General features: G+C 37.1%; 2 protein-coding genes across 3 annotated transcripts in view; one reads left to right on the forward strand and one right to left on the reverse strand.

The window, feature by feature from the left end:
• The first annotated feature begins 223 nt into the window (after positions 1 to 223).
• Positions 224 to 6418, forward strand: GNG10 (G protein subunit gamma 10). Of its 2 annotated transcripts, none has more exons than XM_090274564.1 (3): positions 224 to 378; positions 4975 to 5106; positions 6036 to 6418. In XM_090274564.1, the coding sequence occupies exons 1-2, from the start codon at positions 298 to 300 to the stop codon at positions 5098 to 5100; spliced, it is 207 nt and encodes a 68-aa protein (XP_090130690.1). In that variant the 5' UTR covers positions 224 to 297; the 3' UTR covers positions 5101 to 5106; positions 6036 to 6418. The 2 variants fall into 2 exon arrangements, with proteins under 2 accessions (XP_090130690.1, XP_090130689.1); XM_090274563.1 differs by having other exon boundaries at positions 225 to 378; positions 6033 to 6418.
• A 4013-nt stretch (positions 6419 to 10431) lies between these two features.
• Positions 10432 to 23040, reverse strand: part of SHOC1 (shortage in chiasmata 1) — a 66784-nt gene continuing 54175 nt past the window's right edge. The window contains exons 19-26 of the mRNA XM_090275959.1: positions 22302 to 22419; positions 21160 to 21271; positions 19892 to 20013; positions 18909 to 19002; positions 16250 to 16381; positions 14482 to 14631; positions 12871 to 13834; positions 10432 to 10603 (exon numbers count right to left, since the gene is read on the reverse strand). Of these exons, the coding sequence (XP_090132085.1) occupies positions 10503 to 10603; positions 12871 to 13834; positions 14482 to 14631; positions 16250 to 16381; positions 18909 to 19002; positions 19892 to 20013; positions 21160 to 21271; positions 22302 to 22419 (1793 nt within the window). The 3' untranslated portion in view covers positions 10432 to 10502. The remainder of the gene's footprint in view (positions 10604 to 12870; positions 13835 to 14481; positions 14632 to 16249; positions 16382 to 18908; positions 19003 to 19891; positions 20014 to 21159; positions 21272 to 22301; positions 22420 to 23040) is intronic.

A 23040-nucleotide genomic window follows, 5' to 3' on the forward strand; every position in this document is an offset into this window, starting at 1 on the left:
GGGTAGATGCAGGCCTTGCCCGTGTTCGGCATGCAGAAAGCGTTGGGATTCTTGTGTCAGTTGGGGACTCCAAACTGTCGCGTACCTGCGGTGTCCGTCCCCGCGGGGAGTGGCCGTTGGGCGAGGCGGGGCCAAGGGTGAGCGGGGTGGGGCCACGGGCGCGCAGGGTGGGGCGGAGGGGGCGGTAGAGGGGGCGGGCACAGCTGCTTCACCGCCCCCTGGGCGGCGCCTGCGCTGGGGGTCCCTCCGCTGCTGCGCCAGCCCCGCTCACTGCCTTCGGATCGCAGCGCCGCCACCATGTCTTCCGGGGCCAGCGCGAACGCCCTGCAGCGCCTGGTGGAGCAGCTGAAGCTGGAGGCCGCGGTGGAGAGGATCAAGGTGGGGCCGGCGGGAGCGCTTCCTCGGGGTGCAGAGCGCGTCTGAGGGCCCCCGGCGGATGGCTGCTGAGCTGGCCGAGCGCGAGCAGGGCGGCCAGACCCTTGGAGAGGCCGCGTGGGGCGGGGCGGCGGGGACAACGGGCGCCCAGCCCGGGCTCGCTGCTCTGTGGCCTGGAGGGATGGGAGCCCACGCAGGTCCGAGCTGGATACAGGCGCCCGGTAGTGGCGGGGACGTGGGCCCGAAGGGAAGGAGGCCGGCCCGGTGTTCCCAGTGTTCCCGGGGAGACGGGCTGGCTGTCCCTGCAGGATTTGTCTGGGACCAAGTGCCCCCGGGATGTTTTCATTTCGGTGGTGGGGACAGTGACTCGGGGGCGGAGCGGAGCAGGACGGGCAGGAGCTGACCAGTGATGCAGGCAGCGCACTGGTGGCCTGGTCTCGGCTGGTGCGCAGGATGGAGACCCGAGATGCGGAGGCGACCGAATGAATGGACCGTCCCGATGATGGATTGGGAGGGATGAGAGGGATGATGCGCAGGTTTCCGACTTGGTGACTGAATGGACGGTGCGGCCATTTGCTACAACACAGTGGGGGCATAAGGGGTAGAGGAGTAATGAGTTCAGTTTCCGATACGTGGATTTTGAGATGTCCAGAAGGTATTTAGCAACATGGGCTGAAGCTCAGAAATCAAGGCTGAAGAAGTAATTAGAATACGCGTGTAGAGGAGTGAAAAAGGTGTATTAGGGAAGAGACCAGAGCATGGAACCTAGGGACCAGGCCAGAAGAGGTGGCTGAAGAAAGAGATCCAAGAGAAAGCAAGGGTACTGAAGCAAGATTTGGGACTTAAGTCAACATGTCCACTGTTTGTTTAGTCAGTTGGTTAAAAAGCATCTGTTGCAATATGGTTGTGGTGAGGGGGGGGGGGCGCGCGCGGAGGGGGTTAAGGGGAGTAATGGGAAACATCTGTAATAATGGCAACAATAAAAAACCATCTGTTGTGCAGTTGTTCAGCAGCTCCTGTAGATTGCGTTATTTGTAGAATGCATGTATATACCTATGAACACTGCTGTGCTAGTCCATGTACCTCACGAGTGCATTTCCTCTGAATCCGGCACTAGCCAAGGTACCGAGAATACGGTGATTCTAGTGGGGAAGGTAAATAGTGAACCCATTAACCAATAAATAAAATTATTTCAGACAATAAGTCATGTAAAGATTATAAAACAAGGAAAAGAAAGAGCTGTGGAATGCAGAAGAGGTTTTGATAGTACTGGAAGCAGAATCTAGATTGTAATAAGGTAGGCGGACTTTAAATCCGGTTTTCAAGAGGAAACAACTTTTTTTTATTTTTAATTTAAATTTAGGAAACAAAAAGCCATGTTTGAGATTGAGGGGATGGAACAAATGGAGAAGGAGATTTGGAGGAAAAGGAAACGGGGTTTCTAGATATGGACCGAAGGACTTGTATGATGGACTTTCTTCTAGGGCAGAGGAAAGGGAGCTAATGGAATCACCAGAGAGCGGGTGGGGGAGGAAGTGCTGTCAGGAATGGGGGAGGATCCTCGAGCAGGCGAGTACATAGACGCCCTGTGACTCCGAAGGCCCAGCTCCTGTGAGAGTGGAGACCGATGGCCCCGCTTGTGATGTGTTTCCCTCCCGCAGCATTTGGCCGCCAGGAGCCTGAGCGCCCGCGGGGAATGGTAGTTGACCCACTTAGCGGATGAGCAGGGGCGGTATGCCAGAAAGACGGAGCGGAGGTGGGGGGCGCGGAGCTGGAGGGTTTCCCCCAGAACCAGGCTGAACCTAGGAACGGAGCAGGCGTCCTGGCGATGGGCTGGAGGAGAGGGGAGGAAGGGTTCTCCGTGAGATCAAAGAGCAGCTGTAGTGAGACTAGGAAGCAGCGTCCTGGATTGGTAAGGAGATTGGGATCAGAAAGCAGGATGTTGGAGTGTAACATTTCAGCTGAGGAGCAGTTAACAGGTCTTGGCTGTAACTATTGGCATTGAGGAGAAGGTTGTTTGAGGAGAGGATGTCGGGGGAACTGAAACGAGGTTGTAGCAAGTGTTCAAGCTGATGTTGAGACCTGAGGTGGGAAGGAAAACTGAGCCAGATGCTTGCCTCCCTTATGAAGAAGCTAGGGAACATATTCTTACCTACATTTAAAAAGTAGTTGTGGGTCTTGGCTGGTGTGACCCAGTGGATTGAGCGCCGGCCTGCAAACCAAAGGATCACCAGTCCGATTCCCAGTCAGGGCACATGCCTGGGTTGTGGGCCAGGTCCACAGTTGGAGGCAAGTGAGAGGCACCCACGTATTGATGTTTCTCTCCCTCTCTTTCTCCCTCCCTTCCCCTCTCTCTAAAAATAAATGAAAATTTTTTTCCAAGTTATTGTGGGTGATAAAACTGAGACCTAGAGAATTTGAGTGAACTCTTCAAGGTCACACAGATAATAAACTTAGTTGAGGGGTGTCCTCATGGTAGCATGATCTGCGGAGCTTGGCATTGCTTCTCACAGACAGCACTCTAGGGAGTCACACAAGCCAAGGTCTGGTCTCCTTGTTTCAGGGCTCAGCGATGGATGTTGTCAGCACACCCAGAGATGTCTTCTCTTTCACTGACTCGCTAACTGGTAAATAAACCAGGACACCAGTGTTTGAGCATCCCTTCCCAGAGATTGAGACGCTCTCTATCCTTCCAAGAGCCCCTTCTTTGCTTTGGAGCAGCCTCTCAGAAGTTGCTGCGTGAACATGGGCTCAAACCAAGGGAAGTCATATAATTTGGGTGGGTGTTATGCCGCCTCCAAGACCAGGCTACAGCTTCCAAGTGTTTCTTTGGGCTTGAGTTCTCCCAGTCCGAAGTGCTAGAGAAATGCTGACCACTTTTATTTTCTCTGCATGTCCCCCCACCATAACTTTTTGACTATGTTGTTTAGGCTAGGTTCAGTTAGTCCCATTTCTCAAGGGGTCCTGGGAGACAGTCTCCTTCCACTCATGTGTGGGGGTCACCTGTTCCCTCTGATATAGAGATAGTAAGCATGAGCGTAATTGGTTCCAGATTTCTTTTGAATTAATAACTGTTCTATATAACCATTAATTCCAATTATAATTAGTGTAAAAATGACAGACCTTCTGTTGAGGAGAAAGTAAGCTTAAACATTACTCTGACAATATTATATTGTATGTTTATATTATATAACATAAATGGTTATTACATTAATGAAACCAAAATCCCTAAAAGCATTCTAGAAACTAGATAGTAGCTGTAACATAAGGAATTGATTTCCAGTTATTTGGAAACTTGGAAAATTAACACAAAGTGGTAGTAATATTTGAACAGCAATTGGAAATCATGTTTATACAATATTGGTGAGTTTTTACACAAAACACCTTTTCAATGCAAAAAATAAAAAGGGAAGTGAGGAGAGCCTCCAAGTATAGGTATGCATCACATGGCGGAGAAGAGGGAAGGCAGAATAATATTGAATCAGTTCTGACTAATAAACTTCTCCAAAAGTTCGTGATTTAAACAATATTTATTAACTCACAATTCTTAGGTCAGCAGTTTGGGTTGGGTCCAACTGTTTAGTCCTGCTGATCTTCGCTGGGCCCTTCCTCGCATCAGCAATCAAATGGAGTCCTTTGGTTTCGGGTGGCTGGGGGATGTCTGACTGCTTCTCTTCCACAAAGTCTCCAGTTGTCGAGCTCAGTCTCATTAGGTGGTGATTTTAGGGTTCCAATCACAACAAGAGAGTTAACTGCAGAGACTCTTATGGCCTAGGCTTGGAACTTGCCCATTATTTCTACTACATTCTCCTGATTAAAGCAAGTCACAAGACAAGCCCAGATTCATGCAGTGGGTAGACAGACTCCATCCAGCTCTTAGTGGGAGGAGTTGCAAAATATTGTGGCTTTTCTGCATTCTGCCACAAATGTCTTGCTAATTATGTGTCAGCACTATTCTAAGTGCTTGGCGTGCTTTAACGCAGTTGTCACATCAACCCAATAAATCGGTACTATTACTAAATACATTTCACAGATGAGAAAACAGGTACTGAGAAGACTCTTACCCAAGTTCATAGCGGTAGTGACACAGCTGAATTTGAGACCAAACAATCTGGTTCCAGAGCTGTTCTGTTACCCAATAAGCTCTCCTGCCTCAAAGCAAGGTGGAAGAACTCTGTCGCTTGCTTTGAGCATGCTGGATAAGATTCCGGCCTTGTATACATTAAAGCAGTTTGCTCACACAGCAAACGTGGATATATAAATGCATACGTCGGAAGTAAAAATTTGTAAAGGTAACACTAGAATCAGCTATTTCTTTACCACTTTAGTCTCAGAACTAGGATTCTAAATGGATCAAAGACACTGCTTTTTCTTTCTTTTGTTGAATAAGGAATTAACCAAAAATATCCTAAATCAGAGTTCATAGAAATTGTAACCTTTCCTCTTTGAAGTTCATTATTAGAACTTTCAGCAAGACTAGGACTTTTGGAGGTCACCTAAAGTGTAATCAGGCTGTGTGATCGTTTTTCAGAATATCAGATAACTGCTGGGTGGATCTGGCTGTGAGCAGCATGTCAAGCTGTAGCCCTTTGGTTTCAGGTCTCCCAGGCGGCTGCGGAGCTTCAACAGTACTGCATGCAGAATGCCTGCAAGGATGCCCTGCTGGTCGGTGTTCCAGCTGGAAGCAACCCCTTCCGGGAGCCCAGATCCTGCGCCTTACTCTGAACACTGGTGAGTAACGCACACCATGCCGGCCTGAGGCCATGGCACTATCAACAGGGTTTCCCAAAGGATTTGGGCAACTGTTTTGAATACTTACTGTTCTTGGGGGAATTAAAATGAAAACCAGCGAAATGCACAACTATCCCTGAAGGGTGATTTAGTTGGTATTTACCCTGCCTGTGGATTACAGCTAATTAAGAAGAGTCTCAATCCTCTTCGGCGATAACTCGTAAGATGTTAATATCCTTATATACTTGAGCTCTTTAACTTGAGTTGGCTGGTGGTAATTTCTTGACCTTAATTGTATTCTCTGTCCTCACACCGTCCCAGAGTTGTCATTTGCTGCTTGGTGCTGTCAACTGACTTGCTACTCTTGGGACTAAGCACTCCCCAGAGGAGGACACTTGTTCCTCTTACCAGCTGTGATTTCTTTCTAAAAGGCTTTCAGAATATCTCTTTTAACGGAGGAAGCTTTAATGTAGCTACTGGGGAAAAGTGTTGAGTTAAAAGAGCTTTAAAAGCCAATTATTGAAATGAAAACATCTCATTGGTGGCATATTAGAAATTTTATGGGTTCTAAGGCATTGTATAGGGTCTCATTCACATTTTACTTTCTTTTTTGGAAGAGTTCAGGGAGTAGATTATTGGAGTCTTTCAGGGCTAACATACTTCAAATTATACTATCAGGCACTGTTGCACCTTTTAATGAAAAATGCCACATTTGAGATATTACTGTAATGGTTTTATGCTAGCGTAACATTTCTCTTTTTACAGAGCACTTTTATGGGTGCCACCCCTTCAGTGGTGTGGTTTGAATGTTTCTTTTTCAAACTTGTTACTCTCTGCTTTGAGAATCCTAAAGTGCCCTATGAAATGCTTACTAATTTTATATATAAACCTTACTAAAGTGAAAATTAACCAAATTCTTTTTCCAGTAGGAAAGAAGTTGGCCAAGGAATGCCTTCAGGCACAGAGTGATGAATGACTGCCTCCAAGTCTCAAGAAAGAATTTTTCTCTAACCAAATGACTTTTAGGTATTTCAGACCTTTCTGGTGGCCTGGTTGTATAGCCAAAATTCTATAGAAATTGATGAGTTTCAACTCAAATAAGGAAACTGGGTGAAGGAGTAGATTTTAAAATAATAATGGCCCAGTTTGTTTGGTGAAGTGTTTTATACTTAAGACAAAACAAAAACCTTACCACCAAATATACAAAAATGAACCTCTTCCACAAGGGAATTACTAGCGTTTCTATACCTGGAATACTATGTATGTTTTACTTACTGGATGTTTACATTTTGGAAAGGAAATCATTTTTGTTTATTAAAAAATTCAATCTTTGTAATTTGTTGATCCTAAGATTTTTATGCCATAACAAAATTTGCCCTTTTCTCATGAATTTACAATTTCTAAATGAAGGTAAGCCAGTGTAAAATTGTGGGAAGAATAGGCTTTATTAATCAAATGATGTCTTGATTTTTATAAGTGAGAAGATTGTTTTATTTTTAACACTAAATATGGAAGCTGTTTCTTAGCAAACTTGTTAGGGAATATTAATGTGTCGTGTATTAGAGCTCCCCATTCTGTGTATAAAACAGATATGATCTTGTACTTAAAAAAAATACTACACTATTTCATATCTTTAAAAAAATTTTTAAATGTGACTTACAGAATGTTGCAAGTGATTAAAAACAAAGTAATGTGAAAGTCTTACAACCTAAATGAATTCTTAATGTCATTTTACTTTGATGATGTGCCTTTGAGTTAATTTGAGACACTTTTAAAAGGATACTTTGAAGAGCTTGGAAATAAAATTTCTGCTTAATTCATCATTTTCTATGACTGCAGCATTTTGTGTCTGATTTTGTTTTAAGATTTCATGAATTTCTGTTTGCTTGTAAGATTGAGTGCTGGAAGTGGGAGGTAAAATTGTTGTTTGTAAGTACTGGTAGAATTTTGTAAAAATAGGTATATGTATAACAGAAATATCTCAGTTACAACATTTGCTCTTGAAATAACTATGTATAAAGCCATAAATAAATAAATGAAAATATTTTTGACCCTAAGTATTTTTACAATTGAGTAATAGAAACCATTAGATGGGAGCTCCCTTCACTTCCAGCCACTAAACCTCCAAACCTAAACAATCTGAATTCCTTTCCCCCAATCATAATTCAGGCATCCCTTTCAAACCCTTGTATTTTTCTCTGGCTCTGTCCACTTGCTCTGAAATGTCACACTATCAATTATCCTTTCTCTCCTTTACCTGAACTTCTTCATTGGATCTTTTCTATCAGCTTTTAAACATGTTCCATTCTCTATCTTAACAGCAATAGCATTTAAAAAAAATCTCCATTAGCAAACAAATTTTGGTTTATAAGTTGAATAACTCCTAGAGATCTGCTGTACAGCATAGTGCCTGTAATGAACAATACTGTATGTATATACTTAAAAATTTGCTATGAAGGAAGACTTAATGTTAACTATTCTTATCACAAAAATAAATAAGAGGGCAGGAGAAAACTTTTGGAGGTGATGGATAGGTTCAGGGCATAGGTTGTGATGGTGGTTTCACTTTTCTCCCAACTCATCAAGTTGTATATGTTCATTACATACAGCTGTTTGTATGTAAAAAAACACACACATTAAAAAACCAACAACTTCTCTTCCCTTTTTACTTCGGCAAAATCTTGGTAAGATAGTACAAGAAAACTATAGACATCTCATGAATACAGATGTAAATGTCCTAAATATAAGCAAATCAAATTTAGTAGTATATCAAGAAAGATACAATCTCAAAGCTATTTCGGTGTAAGGAAATCTGTCAATGTTATTCATTCCATGAATGGTTAAAAATGGAAATGGGATGGAAATGGAAACTATATCCCATTTCCACTTTAATGACAAAATGATAAAAAAAATACTTGAGAATAAATTCAACAAAACTTGCACGTCATAAACGGTTTACAGAACAGGGTCTACATAAATTATAGCATATTAACAATTTCATTAAAATTAAATCTTACTAAATCTAAATTTCATGTAAATTTAGTGGCATTCTTATTTCTTTTGAGGAAAACTGGTTAAAACATCTAAAAGTTCATATGGAAAAATCAAGTGTCCAAGAATAGTATCTAAAACCCTGTGTGTGTGTGCCTGTCTGGTTCTAAAACGAGGGTGAAACTTGCCTTACTAGTTATGAAAACTTACTTTAAATCTGCTGAATCAAAGATGTGTATACTTGACTATATCAAATTAAATTTAAGTAATCTAATGAAGAATTTAACAAGTATTAGCAACTGTTGTATGGTAAAAATAATAAAAAAGCAAAAGACAGAAAAACGTATTTTTTTCAGCCCTTAGTTTGGACTGCTACAGTTGGCACTCCCTACCCCCTTCAACTCAGGCTACACCATTTGTTGATCCCTTGTTTTAGGGTGGGGTTCAATATTTGGGGAGAATATCCAGGCTCCTACAATGAGAGGCAAGGGGTGGAACACCATGGTGGTGACCCCCAGCTGTACACTGTCTCAGTGGAAAGGGAAGGAGTATCTTACGTCCATCCACAATTGGACGAGACAGGCGATGTTCTGGGGAGGCCTACAAAGTTGGAGCGGACCTAGGAACTTGGAGTAAGGCCTCTCACAAGATCTCAAAGGTCAGCATCACTATCACCAGCAATGAATCTAATGCAAGTAACTCTCCTTAGAATGTGATAAGCTTTGTAAAGAGATGAAATGCTCTCAGAAAAAGAAGTTTTTATTGCAAGAGCCAATCTGGGAAGTTGGGGCTATTCCAAACAGTTCCATGTGATGGGGTGTTTGGAAGAGGATCTTGGAGGCTGAACGGACACGTTTTGCCCCCTACCAAGGGCCAATCCAGACCCCTCTGGCTTCTATGAACCAGCTCAACCTCTCACGTGACAGTTGCTCCGTGGGAGTGTTCTGCTGGAGCTGAGCTCACTTCCTCTGCTAGCAAGCAGCACTGAGCAATGCAGCAGGAGGCCTCAGACCTTCCACTCCATTTGGTGAGGAGGCAGGGAGGCCGGTAGGCAGGTGCTGTAGCTCAGCCTCAGGACTGGGCCCAGTCTACGGCCTTTGAAGACCCCCCAACTCCCTGCAGGGCTGATTAAAAATGGGATAAAGAAGATATGCATTCTGGGAAGTCTCAGCCTTACCTTAACTGCCAGAACTTTAAGAAAGTAGAACAGAAACTCCAATAAGATTTCCGGGGATAGTTTCTCTTTAAAGTCTCCAGTCCCTACACACTCAAGCAAAAACAAACATCCTCTACATAAAAGTGTAGTAGAAAGAGGAGAATAGAAAGAGACAAGCAGTGCAGGTGGTATAAAGTCAAACTGAGCCTGTTTCAAAAAGGTGGATGTGATTAAGAGTATCAAATGCTGGAGAGGGGTCAAGTAAGGTAATATATGAATTTTAGACATTTTAAGTTTTCAAAACTTTGCAGACCTGATAGGCAAAACAAAACAAAACAAAACAAAAACCCAATAACCTACTGTTTTAATTTGCATTTGCCTAATATTGTGTCATGTGTTTATTGGCTATTTTCGTTTCTTCCAGGAAATATCTATTCATGTACTTCGCCCATTTTTCTATTAGGTTGTCTTCTTCCTATCAATTTGCAGGAATTCTTTGTAGATTAGGAGTGTAGACCCGTTTTCTATTATGTGGGTTGCAAATTTTTTTCTCTTAGTAATTTAAAATTTTGTTTATGAAGATACTTTAAATTGGAAGTTCTCTAACTTCAATTTTGCCTTAGGTTTTAAGTTTCTTAGTGGTGGAGGATTGACTGGTGATCTTCACTTAAAAAAAAAAAAAGATTTTATTTATTTATTTTTAGAAAGAGGGGAAGGGAAGGAGAAAGAGGGAAGAAACATCAATGTGAGAGAGAAACATCAATCGGTTGTCTATGTGCCCCAGAATCGAACCAGTGACCTTTCACTGTGTGGTACATCACCCAACCAACTACGCCACACTGGTCAGGGTGTGATCTTCACTTCTTGACTCAAAGGACCAAACTAAGATGGAGGCTCATTTAAAAGTCTTTCTAGGGCAAAGCTGGAGTCAGCAGACCCTGCAGAAGACAACTAAATAAGCATTTTATATACAGTAAAGTTTTCTATTTCTTTTAAAAAAGACTTGCAATGTTTAGGTGAATCTGGAGATATTAGGGTCTTAAGAAAATTAGCGTGCTAATTAGACTATTTAATTTAAAAAGATGCAAACTATAGGGCAGAATATATATGATGACAATTTAATATTGAAAACTGAGGGCCACTAAGAACAACTGCATTTTCTTTCATGTGTGACCAAATCCAAATCATTTTGTTACTGGGTTATTAACAAAAACAATGGAATGTGACAGGTAGCACTATTCTTTCTTTTTCAAAAAAACCGCAGACGAGTTTGTCCATCAACTCTACCAGGGACTTTTTCATACACTAGGCGTCGTTTTTTGAATTGTGGTAGTTGTGAGCACATGAACTCTGTTAAAAGGAGAGAAAGGAAAACCATTTTTATTGCTCATAATAATATAGTGTAGCTATTTTTTCCAGCTATTCAAATGGATCCTACCTCTTCATCATCTATCTACAAAGTTTTAAAATTTTCAAACTGGCATAAAATAATGACTATTAAAATTACATTTTTTAGCATAAATTTACCTATATACCTGATGGCCAAGTAGTAATTAGTGTTATAAACACTTATCTGTATGCTCATGTCTGCAAAAATAATTAAATCTCCCTTGATTTAAGACTTGCTTTTAAGTTTTATCCCATTAAGCCTGTTTCTTAACCCGTACCTGTAATGTTGTAGAATTTATCCTGAGCTCTGTTATATGACAGATGATGATGATGTATGGACTTACCTTACAAGACTGTATTATATATGTTATACATTAGCCTGAACTATCCTAGATTTGAATACTTAGAAAGGTCAATTGATTAGATCAGTAAAAAAAGGAGGCTAAAAATTTAACACCATTTTAGTAATTGTTCCTTGCAATAATCTCATAATTGCAAGAGTTAGATGCCATTACAAGCAAATTTAAAAAATAATGTAGTAGATAATTTTATCAGAGATTGGACAAATGGAAATTATATTGAGGTTATGCCAATGGCTTTGGATAAATTTTCTAGAGCTGCATCAATATGAATTCAAAATGTGTTATATCTTAAACAACATAATTTGGTGATAATAATGTGCTATGGAAAACCAGTAAAAATGTGAAAAGTTGCCATAGTGATAATGAAGACACTAATATGAAAGATTTATGTGAACTGTTTGAATGAAATTATTTTATGAAAATAATTGGAAAGCGGAAAAAAATTTCAATATGTGTTTAAAATATACTTTCAATATTTTTAACCAACATTACTTATATACAATTTAAAAATATATATTTGTAACTAAATTAATTAAAATGTGGGTAGATATTTGACTATTCCATCTATATTCCTAAAGCTTAAATATTAAAATATATTTTAAAATATTTTCTGAAATCTCATTGGGAAAATGAGATGATTATCCTATCCTGGGGGCCCTCTGTTCAAGAATATATAGTAATTTGCATGCTTAATTTGTTTCAGGGTAGAAAAAAGATGGAATTTTCATCCAGATCATTTATGAAGCTGGAATAAACTTCATATCAAAATACGAGAGTACAGATAGCACAATAATTTCATTATGAATGTAGGTATGAAAATCATAAATATTAGCAACCAAGTTCAACAACAAATCTTAAAAATGACTCCTCAAAGGCCAATTAGGTTTATTACAGAAATGGCAAAAATGGTTTATTATTAAACTTGTGTATATAATCCTTGACATGAATGGTCAATGGAGAAAACTTGGTTGATTTTCTCCAATAGGTGCCAAAAAGTTTGGATAAAATTCAGCATCTATTCCTTAAAACAGTTCTTACAGAACTAGGGACAGAATACTTTTCATGAAAATCAGGAACAAAACAAATTATAACTATCAAAGGAGACCCAACCCAAGTTTTGTAGATCCTGGGGCTTATACAACTTGGGAGGTCCTCTTTTAATAAAACAAAGAATACAAGATTTTCTGGGACCCTCTGAAGCCTCACAAAAGAGCCTATGCAAAAGAGGAGCTTTGAATCATAAGCTTCTCTCTCTCTTTTTCTTCTTCTCTCCATTAAAACGTAACATTTTGTTCTAGATGTTCAGGCCAATGTAATAAGTAATGACACAGAAAGGAAAAATATAATTACCAGAAATGAGAAAATAAAATTGCCCTTTAAAAAAATTGATGTAATTAAATGTTCAGAAACATCAGCTGCACAATAAAGAGTAAGAATCTATTTCATAGGATTTTCAGAATTAAATAATCTACATGAAGGGCCTAGAATGGCACCTGGCATATAATAAGCTCTTAATAAATTTTTGTTCATTAAATATCCTTGACTGACAAATAAGTTAATTTTCTAGTTCATTGATTTCTCTGTTTAATCTTTGTTAATTTTAGTCTTCTGCTTTATTTAGATTTGTTCTGTGTTTTTCACTTCTGAAGTTGAATGCTTCGTTCATCTAAAGCTACAAGAAACACATATTTTCTTTGCATTTATTTTCTTAGACGTCTATAATTAGAATTTTGATTTTCTCTCTGAACAAAAAGTTATTGAAGATTCTTTGAGTTTACTAATTAAAACAAAAATAATTAATTTGGTGACAGTTATATCATTTTAAATTAATTTGAAAATAATTTATCAGCTATTGAATAATGTTACCTGTTAATGATTTCTTGTCTTCTGAGTTAGATGAAGACTCAGCTTGCCTTTTCTGTCCTAAACATGTTCCACCTCTTTGGTAGAAATAAAGACTGTTGAATTCTTTTTGATTTACGTTAGAATCAGAGGCACAAAATAAATCCAAACTGGGGACAGATGGTAATTCTTTCCAGAAAGTCTCTTTAGTCCCAGCATTTGAACTTCCACATGTGAAACCTTCTAACTCATCTGAAAGATATTTTTGCTGAATAGTGTCTAAATTATCTTTCTGAGAGTACCATTTGTCACATGTAGTCTGCTGTGTATCGTATTTTAAGTTGAATGAGTGATTCTGTTGTTCCCATACTTTTTTCTTGGAGTTCCAAGGAGAAGGAGATTGGCAGTATTCTAAAGAAAAGAGAGGGGCAGATCCTTCTTTATTTATAGGTCTTTTTGCTTCATGTATTTCCTTCTGCTGATAATTTATAAAGTTAGGGGCAACTTTCTTCTGAGTGTTGGTTGGTAATATTCTGGTTTCACTATTCATTTGTGTTAGACCCAAAGAAAAGATATCTGTCTTTGAATCATTCTGGTTTAGAAAGGAGTTATCAGCTGTGTTCCTTGATTCCATATTAATCCAAAAGGGATTATTCTGCACTATGTTAGGGTTACAACTGGAGTCTTTCCAATAGCTGGTCTGTGTGTAAGAAGTCGCAGGTGGTAAAACGCACGGCATTTCTCTTCCCCTTAGTTCCGCAAGGGAAGAGTTATAATTTGAAGTGGTGCTTGCGTCTTCCTGCACTGTCTCTGAATACTGGCAATACTCATTATGTTCTTGAATGACAGAGTCTGAAGAGTCAGAAGCTGAATTCTGAGAAGGGAAAGTTCTAGTCTGATTCCTATTTTCCGGAGGTGATGAAATTTGAGGTGATTTTGTTATAGAAGAAGAACTAATCTTGAATAAGGAAGTGATGTCACAAAAATGCTAAAAGTATTAAAAATTAATTACTATAATACCAATACAATATGAACATCAGTCAAGTAAATGTCAATAATGCTTATCTATATGGAAGGGAGGCTAAATATAAATAAGTAGTTCTTTCATAGGTATTATATTTACCCGTGTAATAATAACAACATAATTAGGTTCCATTAAAAGAAAAAAAATCATTGTAATTTGCATCTATTTTCTAATCAGTTATAATAGAATTTTAGTTACACAAGTTATACATGAATACCATTTTCTTGATAAAAATAAAAAATTTTACCAATAAGGCTGAAGTTCTCTTTACTACTGTAATGAAGGGTGTCAAGATTGTTTGGAAGAGATAATGTAAACTCATATGACTAGAGTGTATAATTGAATATTTGAAGGCATAATAACATTTCAAAATTATTTAAAGTGTGATAAACTGACTACTGAATTATCTATATAAGGTAACCTTAAAATGTATATGATTGGCAGCCAATGAAAATTCTATATAGAATTTAGTTCATGTAAATTATTTCTTCGCTATGTGAAGTCCAAAACAATTATACTTGGATATTTTCATTTTGAAAACACGGTAAAAGTAAATATGCAAATGGAATGGAAATAAACCTATGTAAAGATAAACATCTCAAATAACTAACCTTTAACACTTTTTCTGGAACTTCGGGTAGTAGTTCCTGAAGTTGATCGTGAGTTGCTAATAACATCCAGTGAAGAGAAGGTCCTTTATTTAACATGAGCTGAGCCACCAATGGATTAATACATGGAAAATCAAGTAAGTACGTTTCTTCCTAGAAAAGAGTTTAAGGAATAATAAGCCAGTGGTCTTTTGAAAGTGACCCATTTTATTCTACTCATTCTATCAGATTAAAACTTTGGCATTGCTCCTATACTCAATATGAGATGCCTGGGAAGATAGTATGACCAGCCAGGAGGGAAAGAAACTTCTTTGGCAGTAAAGATTCGCACACTCTCAGAACTGGGAAGGATCTGAAAGTTTGGTCAGTCTTATCACTCATCCAGAAAGATTTGTTACAGTTCACCTTCTTCCCATGAAAATTGTTTTAACTGATGCTGCATTTCCTAAAGAGAAGTCTTTTAGCAGACTTAGTTTAGGACCTCAAGATTTCTTTAACTCTCCCTTTGTAGACCATATATTATCACTGTTTGATTAAGATGAATCATGTTTATGATATTTAAGAAATGTTATAATTTCTGGAAAGCCTTGTTGTAAAGAGTATAGAGGAATAACTTTTATCAACCAGAACTAACCTCGACCGTCTAAAAATGCATGTTTTCAGAGAGGTCTCATAAAAGTCTACAAATCTAACAGCCATCTTTGCTATTGCCATGTTCCCTTTTTTTCCCCTTGGATTGCACTGGATTTTTGCACCCTCTTTGATTTTTATCAAATGACAGACATATGAGCATATTGAACATACCTTTCTAGGAAGGAAACTGAATACACACACACATCATAGTTAATTTCCCCACACTTACTGATAGTATTGTGTTCTGTTTAAGCATGTAAAAGGTCTGTGATTTAGTGTATATGAATATTTTATTTTATTTGTTTTATAATTTTAGTTTTTGAATAGGCAAAATATTCACATGGTTCAACATTGTAAGGGTATGAAACGAGAAAAGTCTCATTCCCACCGCATTACTCCAGTTCTCTTCTCTGGAGATAGCCAACATCATCTTCTTGCTATCCTTCCAGAGGTATTTTATTCACTTATAAACCAACACTATACACAAATATTAATTTCCCTTGTTTTACACAAATAGTAGTATACTGCATGTTCTCTGTCTTGTAACTTTCATTTTTCACTTAATAATCTACCTTGGAGATTATTCCATGTTAGAACACAAAGAGCCTTGTCATTCTTTTTTTATGGCTTCATGATTTGAATATATGTTAAAAATAAAGGTAACAGAAATGCTGAGTTGGTATGAGATTGTGGAAATATTTATGCTCAAACAAAGAAATTTCTAAAAATTAACTATATAATCTTATAAGTATTTCACAGCTTTACTCTGAGTTTCAATTATATAATTTACTGACAAATCATGAAATGATAAAATTTTGTTGTTCTCAGTTAATTTACTATTTTTAAATGTTTAAATTTAGGAATAATAAAAAGAAAAGTTATGTTTTTAAATTTAAGTAATTGAAGTCATTAAATCACCCTATAATAACTTATAAAAATCTCATTAAAAAGTTCTGTGAAACTAAAAATTACAAATGGTTCTGGAAAATGATCTAAGTGAAAGTCGTACATTATAGTTATTGTCATATATGTTCATGCAAGCATTAGAGGACAAAAATATGATACCGGAAAGAAAATCCAAATACAAGTATTTATATTTGCTTTGTAAATATCTAATTTACTTATTTAGGAAATAAACCTTAGATGGTGAAACTTCAAGCCAGGATTTATCCAACCATTCATGAGGATCTCTCTCTGAGGTCATTAAATTGTGGTCAGCAATTTGTCGAATTATCAATGCACTCTCTTCTACTCCTGGGGCCATTATAAGCTAAAAAAAAATTTTTTTTAATGTTAGACTGTTGAAAATATTAGGAAGCAACATATATCTTTCAAAATGTGTTCATAATTAGAAGAGAATGAAAAACAGCAGATTCCAACCCTTGAGCACTATTATAGATTATTAATTTGTCTATGTGAAATCTAGAATATTTTATTTGTAAAAATAAGCAATTTTCTTTCCTTTTTTAAGTTTGATATCCTTGTAGTTTCCAACTTTTGGAACTAAATTGTTTTTCTTCACTATCATTGACACTTATTAATAAAATCTTTTAATTTTATTTGTTGTTATATTTCATCTATATTAGAATAAAAAGCAATCTGGATATCACTTGTAATGTTTATTTCTTTAGTATATTTTATTGATATGCTATTACAGTTGGCCCAATTTTTTCCCTTTGCTGCCCTCTGCCCAGTACCTCCCTTTCCTCCAGCAATCCCACCCCCTGCCTTAGTTCATGTCCAGGGGTCATGCATATAGGTTCTTTAGCTTCTCCATTTACTCTACTATTCCTAACGTCCCCCTGTCTATTTTGTACCCACCAGTTATGCTTCTCGATTCCTCCACCTTTCCCCCTATTCTCCCCATTCCCCTTCTAGCTGATAACACTCCATATGGTCTCTATACCTATGGTTCTGTTCCTGTTCTAGTTGTTTGCTTAATTTTGTTTTGTTTTGTTTTTTTTTTTAGATTCATTTGTTGATAGTTGTGAGTTTGTTGTCATTTTACTATTCATAGTTTTGATATTCTTCTCTTTTAAAAATGTGCCCCTTTAACATTTCATATAATAAGGGCTTGGCGATGATGAACTCCTTTAGCTTTACCTTGTCTGGGAAGCACTTTATCTGCCCTTCCATTCTAAATGATAGCTCTGCTGGATAGAGTAATCTTGGTTGAAGGTCCTTGCTTTCATTACTTTGAATACTTCTTGCTAGTCCCCTCTTGCCTGGAAAGTTTCTTTTGAGAAATCAGCTGATAGTCTTATAGGAACCCTTTATAGGTAACTGTCTCCTTTTCTCGCTGCTTTTAAGATTTTCTCTTTATCTTTAGCCTTTGGCATTTTAATTATGATGTGTCTTGGTGTGGTTCTCTTTGGGCCTAGCTTATTTGGGATTCTGTGCTACCTGGACTGTGTGTCTATTTCCTTCGCCAAATTAGGGAAGTTTTCCTTCATTATTTTTTCAGATAAGTTTTCAATTTCTTTCTCTTCCTCTTCTCCTTCTGGCACCCCCATGATTCAGATGTTGGTACATTTAAAGTTGTCCCAGAGGTTCATAACCCTCTCCTTGTTTTTTTCAATTCTTGTTTCCTTATTCTGTACTGGTTGGTTATTTCTTTCTTATGTTCCAAATCATTGATTTGAACCCAGGTCCCTTCCCTTCACCATTGGTTTCATGTGGATTTTCTTCATGTCATTTAGTATAGCCTTCACTTCTTCCCTTATGCATTTGCCAAACCCAATAATTTCTGTGAGCATCTTTATCACCATTGTTTTGAACTCTGCTTCTGTTAAGTTGGCTATCTCCTCCTCACTTAGGTCTCCCTCTAGAGCCTTGATCTGCTCCCTCTTTTGAGCCATACTTCTCTGTCTCCTCAACTTGACAGCCTCCTGTATTTGTCTCTGTGTATTAGGTAGAGCTGTAGCACCTAGGTATTCATCAGTTCTGGGTTACCCATTTCACCACCTTGTGGTGCTGTATGTGGCGCTGTATGCTGCTTGCTTGGCACTCACCCCTTTCCCAGTCACTTCACCCACTTCCCATATGTGACTGGTGCCCCTCTACCTGTTACCCTGGTGATGGTTCCCGGAGTAGGTGAATTTGTGTATGTTCTAGGACTTTGGGGGCCCTCTAAATGGACTCTCCTGACAGATGCAGTTTCTTCCGATGCCTCAACCCCCACTGGTTTTCAGAGCCAGAAGCAATGAGGCTTTATTTTTCCGGCACTGGAACCATAAGCTGTGTGGTCTGGCCTGGGACTAGGATCACTCCCCAGCTGTCCCTCCTGGCTTTTATAATGTGTGGCTGCTCGTTCTGCCAGCTGTGATACTTCGTGCTCTCTGCCCCAGCTCTCCATCTCTGCCCCTCCTATCCATCTGGACAAGTATTATTTCCTTATGTCTTTGTTGGACTTCATACAGTTTGATTTTCTAGTAGTTCTGGTTGTCTTTGTTTTCAGGTAGATGTAATCCTTCCTATGGTTGCAGAAGGAGGCGAAATGTGTCTACCTATGCCTTCATCTTGGCCAGAAGTCCATAATGTTTAATATTAAGCCTTTTCTAGGTTAACGTAATAGTTCTCAACTAAAAATAAGAAGTTTAAAAAATATGATGTTAAATTTATTAAACTAAAGGCTTTTAGAAAAGAAGCTTAGGTGGAAAGAATATTCATTAATTTGAAAATTTTTCTTGATTTGGCTTTTAAGCAGTTTTAGTTTACCCATTTAATGTTTCTTCTCATTGGGCTTATATGTTTGAGTATAGTTTTTATTTATGAACAAACATATAGGAAAAGAATACCTTTACATCCAGTTCTTCTGATTTTAGGCCAAACGAAACTAAAGCTGCATAAATCAGTGCTAGGTGATGAAGTGTCTTTTCTGTAAGATAGTACCTAAAAAGAATTATATTACTATACTCCCACTCATTTGACATCTGATTATACTTATCAGAAATTCATTTTGTTTTCCACATTTCATAATGTCATTAGAATAACCTGGCTAAGAAAATACTAGTATGACAGACTCATGTTTCTTTGCTTGCTTAGCACTTTTTTGATAAAAAAATTTCCTACTCCATTTTTAAATAATACTGTTAAATCTAGGGGATGCTGGGGTTGAGGGAGGAAGGAGAGAAGTTTAACTCATCCCCTTACTGCTCAGTTGCTTGGCATGCATTTCTTTTTTCTTTTTTTTTTTTGTAATTCTTCAGTAATGCACATTAATGAAAGAAAGTATAGCAAGATGTTAGTTAGCTGGTGTATTTAATATAATTTTAGAGAAGTAATTTAAGAATGACTTATCTAGGCCCTGGCCAGGTAGCTCAGTTGGTTAGACCATTGTCCCTATATGCCAAGGGTGCAGGTTTGATGTCTGATTAGGACACATATAAGAAGCAACCCATGAAGGCATGGATAAGTGGAACAACAGATCAATTCTTTTCTCTCTCTCTCCTTCCCTCTCTCTCTAAAATAAATTTTAAAAATGCTTATCTTTTAACAGACAAGTACAGAATTAAAAAGTAATAAGAAACAAAACACTTAAAGCAGCAATTCTTAGTGAGGTAGAGGAGGGGAGGATGATTTGCACAGAATGTCCAGTGGAATCATATCTCCAAGATCGCAATTTGTTTTCTTCGGGGCATACCTCCATCATGAGAATCCCTGACTTAAAGCAAATTAGATGAGCAAGTGGAAAATCTGCATAGCTACTTCTATTCACAGAAGAGGACTGAATAACTTAAAAAATATGAATGTAGCTTTAGATGAATAAATGGTTACTTACTCTGAGTTTAATGTTTTTTTGGCATATAAAATTATCCAACAACAGCTGTACTGGAATGATAATGCCATCAGTCTCATAATGATGTTGTCTGATGCCTTTTCAGAATTCAATTCTTCTAGGTCCTACCAGAAGATAAATAAAATGATTCATTAGATTAATAGTTATGAAATTATTGCTACCATATATCAAGAATCTATGATATATAAATTATAACTTGAGAAGAAGCATGGGTACGGGCTTTTATTTTATGAAAACAATGAAAATCACACTGGAAGTAGTAGGGGAAAATCTACAATAGATGTAAAATAGCTGGTGATAGGTTCAGCAAGAAAGGCTCACAGATCTCCTAAAGTCCTAGATAGGAAGAAAGCAGCCTACATACAGAGTGCCCATATTTGGGTGAAGTCCTTTGTAGATCTGGCTACTCCTAAAGGCAATAGAAAATATGTTTAAAATAGTTAATTTGCTCCAAATGCTTACTTAAGGAAGATGAGAAAGCAGCAGTTAATGGACTTCTAGGAATCTCTAGCTATTGATCTAGAGTTCTCTTTTTCCTTTAACACAATTTTTGATAGAGTACATAATTCAGAAAGTGTCTTACTCTAACAGTAATTTATGTAACTATGGATTTAAACAGTTTCACAAATGATATTTCTCCTCAAATAATTGTTTTTCTTAAGAACCTTAAATATGCAAGACACAATATCTCTTAAGAATCCCTCTAACAGAGCATTGTTTCCATCATATAATTCTTATATTGTTAACACTTGCTCATAATATTTGTCATTAATTCTTTTTTAAAACCCAGCTTATTTATAGGCAATCCCTGCTTAGCTTACAGGAAATCCCATTATTACCAATCATGGATTAATATACTACACCCTTTTAAGAAACAGTGGGTAGGATTTAGTTTTTAAAGTTTTCAACACTCTAATTATTCTATAAATATGTTTAACAGTTGTTCAATATACAATATTAAAGATTCTATATTTGCTTTGTCTTAAAGTATGCTAAAAACCGTAAGTCACCAAAGAAGCTTGGTAACAGACAAGTGATGTTTTCCACAGTGATGTTTCTGGTACTTGTGACTCATGTGCAAAGCTTTGGAAGAAATTGCTAATACATTATGGTTAAGCACTCTATAGTCGTCGTCGTCGTCGTCGTCGTCGTCGACGACGACGACTCTATAGTAAAGTTAATAATAAATTACATGGCTAGACATATATTTTAATTTATTTGACTTATATATTTTTACTGTGTAGTTTTACCTGCAAAATTATGGCAGTATGTTCATCAACTGTCACTACCACGTAACGCTCCGTACTTCCAAAGGACTTCAACGCCTCACCACAGCATCGCTCCACCAGGGTGATATTATAGCTGTAAGATACAATATGTTGAGTGACATAATGAAACAGCTAAGAACACTTTAAGAAAAGCTGTTTTGTTCTCCTACATATTAAATTATTTGAACTACTGTGCTTTTTCTTTTATACATCAATGTATTATACTTTATAAATTTGAGGGATGAAATTATGATTTATTCAGTATATATGACAAATTAGTTGGCTATTTGTTGCCTTAGGTAATTTGCTAAGAGTTGCTGCACATAATACTACTACAAATGTATTGACCAATTTATTCTTCTCTTTAAATAATAATTAATGAAACTAAAATATTATGCTATGAGACTAAACATTCTGCATTTATCAGACTTTTCTTTCCTTTCTCCTTAAAACTGGCTTGGATTTTATGTTTAGAAGTTTCTGTGTCTGACCCACAGCATTAAGATATAAAGTCAAAAGCATGGAAAATAAATCTACATTTTAACTAAGGTCACAGCATTATCATTCTTCTTTGAGATAGATCCCGGTGTCTAATATCCCTATGACAACTGTGTGCTTTGATAAAGTTTTATATGATTTTAAATGCTCAGTGTAGGTATGACCTTAGAACTAAAGGTCTAAAAACTTGAAAATTTATTTAGACTTTTATAGTCCTGTTTTGCAGGCAGTATTTAAAGTTCTCTAAGAACAGTCATTCTCTCTTTATTTAGAATAGTCATTCTCTATACTATCAATGACTCAAAGATATAACCATAAATCACAGAAAAAACCCACATAAAATGTTCTTATTTGCTAGGAACAAAAGAAATGCAATTAAAACAAATTTAAACAATGAAATATTTTCTCCACAAAATTGATTTATATGAACAAAAAGTAGTACTTAATAATTATGATGGTGTACTAAAGGAGGAAAATGTACACTGACAAAAACTTTCTGGAAAACTATTCCTGTATGATATAATACCAGGCTTGCATCCAAGAGAAATAGTGCCATATATTTAGCATAATATTTAGCCATTAAGATATACAAAACCTTTGCTAAAGTTATGAAATCAATAACTCACTTGGATTCGAGCAACTGAAGTATTTCTGGAGTATTAAGAAGTCCTTCAGATGCAAAAAACGTATATGGAATCTGAATATCCAAAAGAAAACCACCAAAACTATCCAGCATGTTGTTTCCTAAATAAGAGAAAATTTATAAATAATTCTCTTTTTTTCTCATCTCCCAGCTCTTTCTATTTTTCATTAAACATGAGAATAAGAGGTGAATGTTCAAGGAGTAATATAAAATAATACATATTCATTGTAAACAATCAGAAATCAGAATAAAGGTCTGAAGAATAAAATAAAAACCATATGTTATCCTACTACCTAGAAATCAAACAAAGTTAACAGATTTACTAAAAAGCACTATATACTAAAAACAGAGTTTAGTACATGTACTTCCAGATGTTTTTTCTATATCATTGCTTATCTACACTCACACATGTAAATTCCCTTAAAGAAAAAGGAAAAGAAATAATAGGACTATAATCTACCTGAATGCTAAAATTTGCTTTATTCACTTAAGTATATATTGGACATTTTCTGTATAAATATAAACTGATTAAAATTTTAAGTTGTGCACAATATACAATAGGGAATCATACAAATCAATAGGAAAAGAATAAATGCCTCAATAGCTAAATGGACAAAGGACATAAACAAGCAATTTATAAAAGAATGACTATACAAAATCAATTTACATATGAAAATACATGAAAAATTATAGATATGCAAATGAAAATGACTATAAAATAT

This window comes from Furipterus horrens, unplaced genomic scaffold (assembly GCF_987537825.1).
Source record: "Furipterus horrens unplaced genomic scaffold, mFurHor1.1.pri manual_scaffold_4, whole genome shotgun sequence".
NCBI classification, from domain to species: Eukaryota; Metazoa; Chordata; class Mammalia; order Chiroptera; family Furipteridae; genus Furipterus; species Furipterus horrens.